The 17351-nt window shown below is 38.0% G+C and overlaps 1 protein-coding gene across 13 annotated transcripts in view; it reads right to left on the reverse strand.

The window, feature by feature from the left end:
• Positions 1-17102, reverse strand: part of POT1 (protection of telomeres 1) — a 61870-nt gene extending 44768 nt beyond the window's left edge. For 2 of the 13 annotated variants that reach the window (XM_030960316.1, XM_030960302.1), the window contains exons 1-7: positions 14979-15414; positions 14263-14346; positions 12638-12748; positions 10753-10886; positions 6518-6590; positions 5093-5184; positions 1208-1318 (exon numbers count right to left, since the gene is read on the reverse strand). In XM_030960316.1, the coding sequence (XP_030816176.1) occupies positions 1208-1318; positions 5093-5184; positions 6518-6590; positions 10753-10875 (399 nt within the window). In that variant the 5' untranslated portion in view covers positions 10876-10886; positions 12638-12748; positions 14263-14346; positions 14979-15414. Of the gene's footprint in view, positions 1-1207; positions 1319-5092; positions 5185-6517; positions 6591-10752; positions 10887-12637; positions 12749-14262; positions 14347-14978; positions 15415-17005 lie in introns of those variants that run through there. The other 11 variants (XM_030960312.1, XM_030960311.1, XM_030960309.1 and 8 more) reach the window with 11 other exon arrangements.
• Positions 17103-17351: the final 249 nt, after the last annotated feature.

A 17351-nucleotide genomic window follows, 5' to 3' on the forward strand; every position in this document is an offset into this window, starting at 1 on the left:
CACCATCCCAATGCCACAGCCCAGCCTGGCTGCTGGACAAGAGCCCCATGTCACAGCTGTGCCCTGCCTCAGCACTGCCCACTCCTGCCAGGGATCTGCTTTTGCTCTCCACCTCAGCTGCACTCCTGAAGTTGATTTTACTTTTAAACAGCTGAGTGGAAAAGTTATGACTAGGGAAGTGAAGCCCACACAAAGTCTGCTCATTTGTATTAATGTTAAGCACCCAATATGTGTGTCACCAAACAAAGTGTCAAAAGCTCCATTCAGTGGTCAGTGATGAGATAAACATTTCCTCCCAGGCATTCAGGGAGCTGCACAGTGTCTTTGGGATTAGACTGTATGTCATGAGGTCTTGCCAATACTCAGTTGAAGGCCTGGAGTAGTTTCTAAAATATAGACACTTTTAGTTTACACACACCTACTCAGACTCGGGGAAGTTTTGCTACCCATGATCTTCAATGAAAAATATTCTTGCTACCTATACATCATCATCATCAACAGATAATGAACGCCATGAAACAGTCTGCACTATCATTTTAAATAATTGTTTCTCACTGAGCTGTGAGGCAGGTTTTAGTTACCTATAGAGGTCAATTCCAGAACAAAAGTGCCTTTCTGAAATTAAAAAAAAAGTTTGTTTTTTCTTAAATTTAGGACTTAATTAGACAATAACTCCACAGATAAAACTAAACAGAACTGATGTTAGAATAGTACAAAAGAACAAATCTTTTACTCTGGACAAAAGGGTACAATTCTCTGTATAAACTTTAGATTATAGCAATCCATTTATTTGAAAGGCAACAACTAATTATTTGAGTTAAAACAGTACAAACTCATAGACCAGAGAAAACTAAAAATTTTAGACGTGAGATCCCTCTTGCACCCTCTACCTTGTCTGCATTATTGAAATGTGTTATTCACAACAGTACTTTAAACAGCTCTGGGAATCTATCTGAAGTCAACCATAGCCAAATTCTTGCACTCAACAAGTAGAAATTTACCTGGAAAATAATTTGGTTAGGGCTATTATAAAATTACATGTGCACACACACACAGGAAACATGTCTTCTTTCCTGATGAACATGGTAAATAATCTGTACCATTTAAGTTTCACATAGATTTTACTGGGTTTTTTCCTTTTATAAAGTGAAATGTAAGCATTTTTGAAATTAAAAAAAAAGAAAAAAAAAGTTGGGCAACCACATACATAAATGGTTGATCCAGCTTCTTCAGACACTTCCAGGTGACAATCATGTCTAGCATCCTCTCTCTCTGTAGGCAGTTTTATCACCTTGAATCCTGCAACTATGAAGGTTTCCTATGGGGACAGAACAGTAACAGAAAATTATAGAGACTCTAACACATGCTCTATTTTAAGACTACATAATGTGAAATTTCATCCTAAAGTCTCAAGACATTGAAGAAACAAAAATTCTGAACAAATTTTAAAAACTGTCTTTCAGTTTCCCAATTTAGTTCTTCTCCCCATGGAATTTATATTTACAACACATGCCAGGAAGCTTTTCTTTTTAATTCTGCTGAAATTTTCACACTCGTGACGCTACTGTAACGGAGTGCTATTTTTGACAAAGCCTAGGGAGGCAGATTCACACTGAATAAAGCAAAGAATCATTATTCTTTGAATACAATAAAGATTGACTGCTTTCTGTTTAGCTTAACTAAAGTTAAAAAAATCACACATCAGACCAGCAGCAATAAACCATTTTTTCTTAGAGCTTCTTTCCCATTGAATTACAGATGTACTTTTAAGAAACTCTCCTCTAAACTCCGTTTTGGCTGGACCAACAGCTTCCTTAAGGGTTAAATAGGTAGGTCAATCAACAGGTAAGTTTCTGTTAGCAAAAGAGACCTTAAAAACATCTCTGGCATCACTCTTGAGATTCTGGCACAGAAAGAAATCATAACTCTTATTTTCACTTTGGTACAAAGTTCCTCAGACACCATAAAATGAACAAGAAAAAGAGGATTTAAAGGGTACATGATTCAAGTCCCAGCAGCAGCTCATGTTTTTAGCAGCAACCTCACCAAATCAAAAAAAAAAAAAAGTAAAAATTAAAAAGGAGGAGAAGATAGAGAATACATTAAATATCTTTAGGTAATCAGAGGTGATTAAAAAAGCTATCTGATACAATGTAAAGCTCCTTTATAGTCAGCTCCCTTGCTTTCAAAACTGCTTAGCAGGGCTGTGCCATTCCAATAAACGTAAGACTTGGAACTCTATTCAAGCTTCTACCAAAAGCACTTCCATAAACTTTTACTGAATAACTTCTCTTCATGTATTTACTTGGATTACAACAAATAAAAGAGTCTTCTGATTGAAGTTGACAGTTTTAGCAAATATTGCACTATGACAGCGCCTTTTTTGCAATTTCAGCTATCTGACAATGCTACGCTAAATGATTTAAGATCCAAAACCTTAATGTTTTGTGCAAGAAAAAGAAAGGCTTCTAGATTAAGTGACAGTGATATATGTAGTTATTAAAACATCGGGGAAAAACTTTCTGCAGAAAACATAAATTTAATCAGACAGTTTAATTCACAATGAAACTACTTAGGGCATTGTGACACTACCTGAAAATCACCATGTACACTTAGACTAAAAAGTAATATATAAACCTAGAAGTAAACCATATTCAAAGCTAAATTAAAACATGTCAAAACAATTAGAACACTCAGTATTCTCTGTACCTCTATCATGCTGTCCTACTAACATACATGAAAGTTGTTTCATTCTTTCCAGATACAGAAACACACAAAGAGGAACTTCTGGAAACTCCATGAATTTTGCCAAAATCAGGTATTAGTATGTGTCTTTCCTTTCACTGTTAGGTGATGATACTCAGAATGTTCCTTCAACAGTAAAATCACCCTTTATCTAAAAAGCTATGTCTTATCCATTATTTCCATTTCAGCATTTTATCAGAATGCACACTGCACAAGATTCTGGGATATGGCTGCTGGGACAGGACTGGAGATTTGTACAGGTAACTTCTCTTGTCTTGCTCTCCTGTGTCAGAACGAACTTCAGAATTACAGAGACTCAGCCTTTTAACAAGCTGGTAAGAAGTAAAAATTTTTGGAGTAGTATTAGGTCGCTAGTGATTACTCTCACGTAATATATATGCCATCCGTAGCACCTCATTAAAAAAAAACCGAAACAAACCTCCTCTTAAACTGTGAAAGGACTGTGCATTTTCCACGAGAAAAAGACAGCATTAACCTCAAAATGTAGTTCTACAGGCAGAAAGAACAGATATATTCTCAGATTTTTTACAAATTCACAGTCAACTTTGACAGGTTGTGACTTGCAGTTTCTAAACATGCAAAAAAATTTTCCTAATATTTGTATGCTGCTTTGAAATTTAATGTTATACTAGTTTTCAAAATAGATTAGTTTCCATTTAATCTTTAGCTACGAAGATCTTGTAATTGCCTTGGGAATCAAAGCTATTTACTTAAATTGGTGGATTTTGATGTCAACAGAAGTATATTGCATAAATAAATTATGAGATTCAAACAACATTTTTAAATGGCAAAAATAAATTGTATTTCCCTCATTCAGAAAGTGTGAAATACAGGAAATACAATATTTTTCCTGATGGTTATTCTATTACAGATCAAGAAGACTCTCAGGAGACAACATGGTCGCTCACATTTTTTTAGAAATCGCCAACTCCTCCCCCTGGCTACTTTAGCTAAAGTTCTTACAGTACTGAACTTTAGGAAGATACGATATGGAAATTAAAAAATACTAAAATCTGAAATGGTATACAGCAAATAAACACTACCTTCTGGACCTTACTGAAGTAATTCTTTAATGGCTAAAAAATTGAGCTTTTTTCCAAACTCTGCTAGCTTTGGAAATCATTGTTTCCTTATAGTCATATTCTTCCAAAATTAAAATCTCATTTGAGACATGAGGGAAGCACCATGATGGTTCAGTTCACTGGGGAAGAACAAACTGAAGTTCTAGCACACCTTGGCTGTCTAAGGGTCGTTGCCTGTGGGTTGTAGCTTCCTATCCAGCTCTTTAGTAGTGATCTTTTTATCTTCTAATTGCTGCTCAGTGCCCTGTTCAACGTTTGTATTTTTATCAAGACAAAACTGATTTGTTCATTGAATTTAAAAAGATTCAGCAGCTTACATATTTAGCAAATTAGTTCAGGAACTTTCCACCCTGGCTTCCCCATTAAGATTGAAAATTACATGGAATGGAGAAATCTATATAAAGACTGTAATTTGCCCAGAGAAGTTGTGGATGCCCCATCACTGGAAGTGTTCAAAGTAAGCTTGGATAGGGCTTTGGAGCAATCTAATGAGCTGAAATATGTCCCTGCCCGTATCTCCCTCCCTATGACAGGAGGGTTGTAACTGGCTGATCTTTAAAGGGGCCTTCCAGCCCAAACTATTCTATGATTTAGTGTGAATTCATATCACAAATGAAAAAGCACTAACATGAGCTTGTAATATTACACATTCTAAATTTAATTTCATATTTGTCTAATATTGAAATGTCAGTAAACTGATAGGCAGTCTTATAAAAAGACTGAGGTAATTGTTTTTATCTTGTTTTCCTTCTTTAGTGGTAAACAAACTCACAGGCTGCCTTATCTAAGTCTTTTACCTGGAGCTAATCAAACTAAACTATTATCTCTGACAAAGCAAGACATCAGCACCAAGTCAATTAAAAAAACCCTGTATGCCCAGTTTTGAATTTTTTTTTAAATATTTTAGTGTAACTGTCTTTTAAGTGAATTTAATTATAAAATATATCTTATCGAATAGCAAAACATTCAAAATATGAATATAAAAGGGTGACTTCTCTATTATCCATATTCATGATCCTTTGCTTGCTAGGTAAACAGCACTGATAAAAATAATTTCTTTTTTTCAATATTAGTGTAAGAAAGAATTTACATACACAAACACTATAGATTTGAAGGGACTGAACAGACTATTTCCAATTTTAGGGATAGGTAGACCAAGATAAAAGAAGAAGTTGACATACATCTGTGAAAAACAATTCCTAAACCAAGAATTTATATGTATATATGTTTTGGTGGTTTTTTACCCCATGGCGTATAATTTTTGCACAATCCTCTGCCATTTTTCCATACATGAAAACATTGATGCTGTTGATCTGGGAACACAAGTTATCCGAATCTGGAGGGAAAAAAGCAAAAGTGATTCCAATCACTATACCTTCTCCAAAACACAACAGCAGTGGAAACAGATTTACAAAACAAGCTGATCTACACTCTAACATTTTTCAATTAATGTACAAACAGGAAATGTGCTAACTGCAGGTATATTGCTCAGTACATTCTTCATAAGAGGATTAAAATGAGCCTGTTGTACACCAATGTACAATCAAACAGAAATGAAAAAGATTTCCACTTGGGTAATTCAATGTATAGTGTTAGACTAACAATAGACCCTATAGTAGACTCTATTACAAACTGAAGATATTCTAGGTCATAGAAATATTAATTAATAGCATTCCAGGAAGACTGAAGCAGAAATCATGTTGTTATTTTTAGTTTTCTACTTTTTACTGTTTCAATGATTTAGATGTGCAACCTTATGTTTCTATGGAGAATGTGCATGAACTCTCCTCTCCTGAAGAGTCACTGAAATCAGCAAGAGTCAGGGAGGTTAAGCATCGCTTTGAGAAACCTGGAGCCAGCAGGGAGACTGACTGAGGCCCCAACAATTCCATTCACCTCTGCTAACACCAGGCACAGGCAGCAGCAGCAGGCAGGGGCTGCACACCCCAGGCTGGCTGCCCAGGAATCAGGAGGCTCAGAGGGGACGCACGTGATTCTCTAGCCACTGTAAGGAATAAGCTGAGAATGAAATGGAAGGAAATGGAAAGTTCCTTGAATCCAACAGACCCCTGACAAATTACCTCCTCCACCTTCCTGTCTGGAGGGGATGATAAACTTAAGACTTAAAAGGAACATATTAATTTTTCATATCATTTCATATAATGGTGAACAATTCAGGTCTTTCAAAGTGCTATTCTAGTTACTGATATTCAAATACTTGCATAGTCGGGTGAAATTTCCCTTTCTTAAATGCTTAAATTAAAACAGAATGAAACACAAATATTTTGCTGCTATTCAAAATACTGACCTACATTAAAGGTGCCTTTACAAAGTATATGCTATTTATATTACATGGTAACTATTATGTGTGCAATTCTCTTGGTCCTTCTTATGATAAGCAGTTTGAAAATACACTATTAAAGCTATACACATAGCTAATACATTCCTAGGACAGTCTTTTAAAAAGTTATGTAACAAGAAGTCTACTGAAATATAAAGACTGCATTGGTTCCATTAACTTACCTGGCATAAGTTTAAGATAAACTTTATTTTTAAGAAAATGAAGTTTTAGAGATTCTTTTAAAGCTAACATTCTACTGAACACTGTACAAAAGCAGGAACTACTGATGTAGTACCACAAATTTAAAATGTATACTTAAATGAAGTACCTTGAACAACAATCTTGAAAAAGTCTGTTCCATCTCTGAGTTTTGTTAATGGGTAGGAAAGAGTAACTATTCCCTAGAAAGCAAAAAATAAAATAAAATATTGTGAACTAAAACTGTATGCCTCTACGTTACTGCAATACTGATAACAGCTGAAACATGTGTAAGATAAAAAAGGCAGGATTTATGGAACAAGCATAAATTGCCATTTACATTCTTAACAAAAAGCCAAAAACCAACTGCCATAGACAGTGATCAAAAGCAACATTCTTGAAATACAACAAAGGAAGTATTACATGTCAATACTATTTAGATGCCACTGACAAGATGATAAACAATAAAACAGTAGCTATGGAACTATACAGGTAACTTTTATTAGCTACAAAAATAGCAAAAAAGACTAGAGTTTTAGCACAAAAGTGGAAAGGCATCTAAAGAGTTAGTGATCAAAATCTTAAGAGATATAGCAATTCCTCCAAAAATATTGGCAAAGGATTACAACATAAATATCAGAACAAAATCTCAGTCAAGATGTAATAGACACATATGGAGAAAAAAACCTTCTGTGAAAAAAAATACAAAGTTTTGAAACTGTCATGTCCTAAGTCTTTGGCAATAATACAAATGCTCTAAAAGATCCTATGATTTAACAATTAATTCAAAATACTCTTTTTTATTGTAATGCTGGAGTTACAATGAAGCAAAAATCCTCAGCTTCAGTGATATTAACATCTCTTTGGAATCCACACATCTAGTTAGAACAAGGGTATCATCAACAGTACCAAAAATGTCAGTCAAGTGTATTCTTTCACAGAATTGCAGATATAGCACTGTAACCTTCTCAACGATAAAACAAAACAAAAAATTTCAATTAAGAAAAATAAAATTATTGAAAATAGACTCTGCAAAATGCTTAAAAAACTACACAAACAGCACAAAAATAGACTAAAAGGTTTTTTGTAAAAAGAGAGTATGGTAATATGTCTATAAATGCAACATTAAGAGGACAGTCAGCTAAATCACAGTGATTTTACAGTACACATATTCAGTGGGAAGCTTGACTTAAATGCTAGCAAATGCTTCTTAAGCCAAATCAAGATAAAATGCAGCAGGGAATTGTTACTCCAGAGGCCTTCCAGAGTAAAATTTGTCCTACTACATGCTACCTGAGGAGTAATCTAAATCAAATTCAACAAGATTTTATTATCTGTTTTATAAAGAAATACAATCACTCCACAAATCCTCAACATTATTTACAAATGCTGATTTCCAAAATAATTTGATAATTTAATCTCCTTAACAAAACTCATTAGCCTTCTCTGTGAAAAGCAGGAAATTAGCTGTTAAAAACAGAAAGGTTTCTTATTTTCAAGAATCACTTATTTTCAAAATTACAGCTTTGTTTAAAATGTCACCATATATATACACACACATATACACATATATATATATATATACACATAATTGTTCTTGCTGACACTGTCTTGAATTGTAAATTCAAGGTAAATAAAAGACCACAGAATTTTTCTTGTAACAAAGTCTTTGCAATGAAACAGTCACCTCAGGAACACTCAACATTTACATATGTATTTTATTCTTAGTAAGAAATTTCAATCTGCACCAGCACTCTATTTAAAAGTGAAACTTATTAATGTGAGAGTGGCTGCTTTTTAAGCATCTTTATTTTTTCTTTTCCTTTTACATCCCAGTATCTTCCAGAGAGTTTTCAAATTCTGGGACCACATTCTTTGCTATAATGTTCTGGCCCCTCCACTTCCCTGTGTATCCCAAACACCTACACTACCCTATGAGGTGTTGGCATAGTTCTGTTCCCCAGCTACTACCCATTTCCTCATACTGCCCCCCACTCCCTTCTCCACATGCCTGAAAGTCTTCAGCTCTAAACCTCCAAAGAACCCACCTTTGTAAAACTTGCTCAAATTGGCTCTTCTCTCACAAATTCTGCACTGCTTATGGAGATCAGAAGGAAACTTTTTCCAAAACCCTCAACATTCCACATTCCATTAGACAGACTCTCAAACCCACCATGTACAATTCTTCTGCTGCATGTGTCTCCCTCCTTATAAGGACTCGCTCCTTCAGTTTGGTTCTACAGCTGATTTGGCAACTGATTTTAAGGTTTGGTTCAGATTTGCCATAGCAAAATGCAGAGAATTATGAACTAATAGGAGAAGACATCATGTTTAGTTAACAGACACGATGACTGAGGAGGTACAAACATTGCTTGTGCTGTTTTTCCACAAATTTGAAACTTGCAGTTTTCAAAGAGGTACCAGGAAGATAAGAACGCAGAAGAATGAAAGGACTGAGGCACACAAGTCAGACACAAGCATCCCAAATGTTTTTTGTGGCTTTTCCCAGAACATACTTCATAAAAATCATCTTCTGCCCTTCCCTCCTTGTCAAAGCAGGACCTGATCCCTATTTTGGCAGGTCTAGAGTGACACTGTGCCACTGCTACGATAATCTAACATCAGCGCATTCTAAGGTTCACTTCAAGCTCAGCCTGCAGAACTGGATTTTCCTTCACATTTTATGGTGCATTAGCATCAGCTTTATCAGCTCTCCAGTTGTGCTGTTTATGCCAAGCTGTTTTAGCCACCTACTAATCCATGTCAGCAGCAGCATGAAGTTCTCTTAACATAAAGCAGAAGTCTGAGAAAGACATTCTACACACTTTCCCTTTCAGAATCAGCTACAGCACTGCATATATGCTTTAAATCATAGTCTGGTAGTAATTGCTCTGCTTTCCAAATGGAAACATATATTTTGGCAGAAACATTTTCTAATTTATAATGCATTTTTGTCTCCTTCACCACTTTCTTCTGAACAAGAATCCCTGTTCTTCCATGTCAGGGCTGCTTGCCAACACAGTTCTTCAAAGCAGGAAAGTCTATGTATTGTGCAGGTGAACAGGGGCAGGAAACTACCCCCTGAGGAATAAACCCTGCTTGCTAGCAGCAGTGGCTATTGACATTTCCATTTGTTCCTTTACAGGACCTGAGGGAGGCTGAATCATTCTCAATCAAATCACCTCCTACACCACTCAACTGCTGCCTGCTTCCAAACAGGGCAGTTCTGCTCCTTCACTATACCAAAGTGCACCAGTCCCAGCATCAATCTGACACCACAATGATCCAGTGCAGAGTGACAGCAGCAGAAAATTATCCTCTCTCCAGCAATATGGATGGTCTTCTGCCAGCTTCCTTCTCATAAATGGACTCAATCACAGGGTCACATAAGCACTAGATTTGGAACTGAGAATATACAGCTGTGGTAGCAAAAATGTTTCTTTCTGATACAGAAAAACAGATCAGTTCAGCTCATATTTTTAAAATGTTTGTGCCATTTTTTGAAGGATTCAAGGCAAGTTAGGTTTTCTACAGAACAAAATTTACTTAATTTCCCCCCCTTTTTTTAATTAATAGATTGAAAGAAAACCTGGGTTAATGCTGATTTCCTGATACATAAGCATCAGAGATTACGGAAATGATTCTCAGAGACACAGACAAAAAAAAGTCAAACAGGATAGAAAAAGACCACACTGAAGAATTGATGCTGCATTTTACAGAGAATACTTGTTTTAGGCATGAAAAAGGTTATTTCTACATTTCATTAGTATAGCAGGATTGTAGTTCCAAACTGAAATACATTTGGGATTACTGTCAAATATAAGTGCACACTTGGTAATGATAAAAAAGACTAATTGCGTCTTGATGCTGGTAGTTGCTACAAACAACACTGTTCATAAAACTGGATATTGCATAATTTCATACCAAAGTAGAACTACTTTAGAAAGCTTTTTAGTTACTCTGAAATCTGATCTTTAACAGGACTGGGGTGCTTATTACTATTTCTTTTAAACAAAATACCACTTAACCTCCCGCAATCCCTCCATTTGCAGCAAAACATTCTGCATATTAATGTGTTTTTAAATTGGTCCACAGCTTATAAACTCTGAAAAGAGAAACTCCTACAAAATTTTAGTCTGACAACATGAGAGAAAGGGACAGGACTGTGAATCAATGAAGGTAATAGCAACATGCAATGAAGTTCAAGAAGGTCATAATTTTTCACTGCTTAAAGATATGCAACAGATGAACACCAGGACACACAGTTGCAGAATGTCACCAAGTGAGATGGAATACGAAAGCACCTTGCTAATGTAACAGGAGCTATTTCAAAGCAAGGCAAAATTTTTTTAGTGGTCAGTTTACCTGAATGTATTTGTTGGTATAATCACACCCTTCTTGCAAATGTTTTAAATCCTCCTTCTGCAAATGGCTTGGTAGTGGAGTCTCAGATTGTCCTTCAATGATCTTCAGCAATTGAACAGGCATAGCTGCTTTATCTAAACAAAAATAATGAAGAGAGTCCTGATGCTCCTCATTTTGTTCAAATTAAGAGTTACTAGAAGTTGCATCTTACTTGGAAGGGGAATATTTACCTATTTCATAACAAGAGAGTTTAATGATGTAAAACTAAGAATTTTCAGAGGGATCAGCCTCATCTCTTAGTACCATACACAGCAAGAAGAAAGTAACATTTCCTTGGCAATAGACAACCATCCAAACTACTCGATTTTTCAAACATTCCAAAACATCGTATATGGCAATAAAATATTACTTTACATATAAATAAATAGAAATACATATAAATGCAAAGGGTAATGTAAACAGTGTTAATATTTTATGTACAGATATAATATTTTATTTACAGAAATACAGATAAAAACCACGCAAGACTTTGAATGACTCCTTCCCTAGCACAAGGTCATGGACAAGCAGCCCATATTGTTTTTTCCCTATAAGAAAATCTGACTGCAAGAAATTAAAACATTTTTCATTTTAACTTACAATGAACAACAGGTGCTTATGTACAGATTGAAAAAAATTCATCAATGAATCAAGTAAAGAAAAAATAATAAAGATAATAAGAATGGTATCTACAGATGCTAAGCATGAAGGCACTTGGAACAAGGTAAGAAATGTATGACTGTGTCATCTATGGTCTGCCCTCACTGTAACAAAAGTCAATGAAATAAATTACTAGTGACAGTGTTATAATGATGAGAATAGGGGAGAGGAAGAGTAGTCTATTGCAGTGAAGTTACACATAAGAGAAATAGAAAAAAGTGATCTAGCAATAAGTAGCTATTGCTGTATTTTCTCATTACATTGTCATCTCATTTCTTCTGGGGGTATCTTCGTCTTTGCAGTATAATTTTTATTTCAAGTGGGTATCTAAAAAAAGCGGCAACATTATCAATCCTCTGTTTGCAGTAAGTTTCAATAAACTAAGCAAAACCCAATTTCTATTTATTCTGAAAATCCAGATGGCAGTATTATAGCCACAGCCCTAATTTCCAACAGTTTTAGCAATTTTTATACGATAGTAAAGAACAGGAAAGTATTTCCTATAGTTTTGAATGGACACAAAAACTTGGTAATCTACTCAGTAAAAGCTTAAACTACATTTAAATTACAGTTCAGAAGAGCTTTTGCAGTGCTACGCAGACTGAATTCCTACAAAATATTCAGTTATAATTAAATGGAATTGGGAAACCATTGCAAAATGGAAAGACCAGTGAATCATAAGTCAACACATACATGTGCAGAGAGCAAAATTATACACATTCTTTTAAAAAGTACCTTATTCTCCAGAAAAATCAAAAATCCACTTTATTGTTACTCCAGAATCCAAAGATATCAGACTTCACTAATAACTCATAACTATTTCTCTTGTTGTGAGCAACCCTTCTTTCTCCTTCCCTATTTATAGCAAATTCCCCAGTGCTGTTATTCTTGTCTAACAGATATAAGCAAGAAATCACAGTCACTCACGACATATCAATAAAATATTTTGCTTTGAGGATGTCTCAGCTGCAATGGCACATATAGAGTGACTAGCTTTTGTTTTTTTCCTATTTCCAATTTACATGAGGAGGAAGCATGCAGAAATGAAGCATTATGAACTGACCACAATCCCCATCCTCTGTCCCCTGCACTGCTCAGGGTAGAGAAATTGGAGTGGAGCTGCGCCCAGAAAATGGGAGAAGTGGGGAAAGATCTTAAGACTTGTTCTTATTTGTCATTATCCTACCTTGGTTTGATGACCAGTAAGTTAAATTACTTTGAGTCTCTTTTCTCCATGTGAGTGATCTCTCTGGCTCAACCTTCAGCTTTTCAGTTGTATTTTCTCTTCCCTGTCCTCCTGAGGGGAACGATAAGAGCAGCTTTGGCAGGCACCTGGCTTCCAGCCAGGGTCAACCTATGACAGCACAGAGCTGGGAAGTACAGCACCAGACAGCCTTCAATTTCTGCTTGAACTGAAGCAGAAGTAAAATCCTGTTACAAAGGTGCAGAGGCTGTTCCTGCTTTGACTAGTGAGGTATTAGAAGTTAGAACTTCTGTAAGATGTTACTAAATGAAGCTAAAAAAATGCTTTTATCTGTATGTTTTCAAACACACACCACGACAGCATTGTCATTAGCTTACCAGCATTTCAAGTCTCTAGTGAAAAGAGCAACTGGAAGATTTACACAGCTTTTCAGTTCAAAGTATCTACTTCCCACTTTATTCTAGCAGACTGAGAAGCTGATCTATTCCACCTACAAAGAGTCAACTTCAAAGTTAATCAGCAATATTGATCTTCACCCAGCAACTGTATAATGAGCCAAGGAGATATACAACATAACAGATTAACTATTTTTTAATCCTGTTTCTATCTGTTACACTACTTGAGCAATTTAGAATAGGTTTTTCTATTTGTTTTTTTTTATTTTCCCATGAAGATGTCTTAACAACACACAGCATTGTAAATAACATTCCAGTAGAAAACAAGTGGAATGTTTTTACAGATCTTAAACTCCTATATATATAAAACTAAGGTCATGTGTTTTAACTGCTAATCTCTGAAGCTTTCAGATTCTTGTTCCCAGCAATTAAAAACCAAAGATAAGAGTATCCAGTTCTAAGAGTTATGAAAGTAAATTTTCCAAAACAAACTGATAGAGCATTGGCTTTCAAAATCCATATGAAGATATTGTTAGTGTCGTCCTTGGTGTTCCCAACTCTTCTGGAGAGAAACTCAGTGCAATTAAGTCTCTCAAATACCTTGGCTGCTCTCAAAGCCTGACAGGAATAATTTCAACTTGAGCCTAAGAAGCCCGCAAGTGGTGTAAACAGAGCTATACATAGGGAAGGATATTGAAAAAAATCCCCAAACAAAACCAACAGAGACTGCAAGAAAGGCAGACAGCACCATGGGACACTCCTTGAAGAGAAGTGAGACACAACACATATGCAGAGCAGAAAGAAGACTGTGAACTACAAATACCTTTTGCCTTCCAGTAATTAAAGTCACGAAAATTTGGAGAGTGAGCAGAGAGCTTCACAACTTTAACAAAGAATTATATGAAAGGATGTAGACTGTTTAGAGTAGACTATATACTGTATATAGGATGTAACCCACAATTTAACACCCCAGAGAGAATGCAATATGCACCACTCAAGTGAAATATAACACTGAGGATGGCTACAGTATTAACTCTTATGTGCTGCTCTACCCTATCCTTGACATACTGCCTACTAGGAAATTTAGTCCTTTCTCTACTCCAAGAAACACTTCATCCATACACAAAAATTACATGAAGAGAATAGTGTCCCTTTTGGGAAACAGAAGAGAATAAAACATGGGACTATGTGGACTTCTGAAGGAAACCTCACCAAAGCCTCATGAAGAATGAAGGAATAGCCAAGAGCATCAGCATCTTATTTATGTGGTCAGTCAGTGGTAGATACCTGAAGCCCCTGTAAACACAAATACTAGTCAGCAATATATTCAGGCTAATAGTCCAAAGTTAAAATGATTATTAAGTAAGTCATGCTTCATTATAGAAGCACACACCTTTGTAGACCAGCCATACATTCTCACTATATTTTATGTAATACTTTGTCATAAAAATGAACATCTGCCACATGAACAGAATAGGCAGTGCAGAACTACCACAAACCCAACGGGGCATCACAAAACAAAGCTTCTGTCATACAGCAGCCTTAAGGAAATCAAGAAGACCATCAGTGAACAAAGTGTGTAGTCTGTCTAGAATTTTTTCAAAAGTCTGATTTTATAATATATTAGTTCCTTGAAAATTCTCAAGAGGTGAAAACATGTCAGATTAACTAAAATAGGAGAAATCAAGTCAGTATGTCAGTCACGACACATCTTAGTCCCTTAGCTGCAAGGCTTCAGCTTGCTCTTGCTGAAGTGCACTTATCTTTTATGGGAAGTATGTCCTTGCCTGTTCTTACTCTTAAGAACGAAGTGATACTTAGTTTCCTTAGAATACAACTAGGTTTCTTAAGCAAACAAAAGTTCCTTTATTTCAGATTAAAATTTACTTATCTGACATTGTGCAAAAGAGACTACAATCAAACATTACCTGAGGAAAAGGGATTCTTACACAGCCATTATTATCTCAACAGTACTTCAGCTCTAGAAAGCAGCACTGAACCCACCGCAAAGCAGCGGCCTCGGGAGGAGAGCGCTACCCTGCAGATCCCACACTTCACACGATACCAACTAATCCTTCACAAAGTCAATCCACCAGCTACAAGCAGCCGAGACCTTTAGAACCAAGCCCACCAACACAATTACCAACAATGTTTACTCAGTGCCCGGGAAGAAACTCCCAAAGCCGTGGAGCACTGTGCGGGGACTGCGTTCCCGGAGCAGAGCCGGTGTGCAGGGCAGCTGCGGGGCGGAGGGAAGCAAAGCCAGGCCCGCAGACCCGCCGGTCCCCGTGTGCCGCGGGGACACAAGCGAAATCGCAGTCCCAGTCACAGTCCCCGTCCCTGTCCCGCCTCGCCGCCGCCTGCGCCACTTCCGCCCTCCCCACGCTCCGGCCGTGCATCGCGCATGCCCGGGAGGCGCGCGCACGCGCAGCTGCGGCGCCGGGCACACCCGTCCTGAAGGGACTGGGACAGGGAGAGGGAGAGGGACCGGGCCAGGGCAGGGAATGGGAACAGGGACCGGGCCAGGGCAGGGAACAGGGACGGGCTTGAACCCAGTGATGCTCTTCTGTTTTCTTTTCTTGTTCTTTTTTTTTTTTTTCGTGTCCGTAAAAGATCTGTTTAGCAATTAAAACTACGGTGAAATGAAATCGTGGAAAGCTTATACATTATAGGTGAATTTAATTAAAATAATTTGAGAACATCAATTTGCACTGCAGATTAATTTAAATGGTTACTTGATCTCCTCTTGACTTTTTTGCTGTTTCTTTTTCCAGTTACTTAAAAAAATACTGTTAGATTCTTTCTATAAAGTAATCTTAAGCCTAGAAGAATTGGAGGTTCTTATGCCCTGTCCTGTATATAAACAAAAGAGGGGGGAAAAAAGCGCAGAATTTTGATAAAAGAATACCCCAGTTTTATGTGTCAACAAAACAATCGGGTCTGACAGAAATCTACCCTGAAGCCTGTTTTTCTTTAATTTTTCATACTGTTTTTGAATGGTAGTCCTATTCCTCTCCAGGAGGATGGCACGGGTGAGGGAACAGCGCTGACGGCAGAGCGCCGCTGTCCGGGGCCGGGCTGTCCCCGTGTCCCGGCTGTCCCCGTGTCCCGTGTCCCGGCTGTCCGCCGGGCTGTCCCCGTGTCCCGGCTGTCCCCGTGTCCCCGTGTCCCGGCTGTCCGGGGCCGGGCTGTCCCCGTGTCCCGGCTGTCCCCGTGTCCCCGTGTCCCGGCTGTCCGGGGCCGGGCTGTGCCCGTGTCCCGGCTGTCCCCGTGTCCCGGCTGTCCCCGTGTCTCCGTGTCCCGGCTGTCCGGGGCCGGGCTGTCCCCGTGTCCCGGCTGTCCCCGTGTCCCGTGTCCCCGGCTGTCCGGGTCCCGGCTGTCCGGGGCCGGGCTGTCCCCGTGTCCCGGCTGTCCCCGGTGTCCCCGGGCCGCTGCAGACCCCTCTGTCGCCGGCCAGGGGCTGTGTACAAGTCACAAACGGGACGGGACCGCTGTGGAACGTGCCTTGAGCTGTTCTGTTTTCCAGCACCAGTTTCATTACGTGGTTATGACAATGGGAAGATACCATCAGCTCACATCCCAGACAGCAGACCAAGAACTCAGCGTTACAAGTTACTTTTTTTTTGCCCAATCACACAAAGCAAAATCACATTGACAGTAGTTCTAACCACTATAAGCACACGTACCTTCGATTAAAACAATGGGTCCTTATTTCGGATACAATACCTGCTTGTAAGCCTTAAAACACAATGCGCAGAGCTCCATTATTAAGCTTGAAACCTCCTAATATCTCGCTATATATGATATACATATATATATATATATATATATGATATGATATATATATGATATACTTTTCCGCAGCTTAGGGAGTTATTCTAGACGAACGTTAGTATACAGACCATTGTTCTATTTGTCCTTACTTTTCTACATTTTACATAATTTTTCTGCTGACCTATCTCATGGCTACTGCGTAGCTCCAATCACAGTTCTGCTGTCTCTGAGGCCTGCCTTTTGCAGCTTTCCCAAAACCATCCGATTTTAAGGATTCCCACACCACTCCTGCAGGAGCCGTGCCGGCCCCCCCGGCCCCTCCCCATTCTCTGCCTTGGAGAAGTGCCTGTTCCCAGCCCCCGGGAACGGGAGGTTCGGGATAGCCGATAAAACCTGGATGCCACGGCCGTGCTCAGGCAAACTTAAAGCTGCCACCTGCAGAAAGCTGAAAACAACGGGGGAAAGGAACACCCTGCTGCTTGCTGGCGTCTGTTGTTTAAATGGCTTTGGAAACCAGCATCCATCAC

The sequence above is a fragment of the Camarhynchus parvulus genome, chromosome 1A, assembly GCF_901933205.1.
Source record: "Camarhynchus parvulus chromosome 1A, STF_HiC, whole genome shotgun sequence".
In the NCBI taxonomy this organism is placed as follows: Eukaryota; Metazoa; Chordata; class Aves; order Passeriformes; family Thraupidae; genus Camarhynchus; species Camarhynchus parvulus.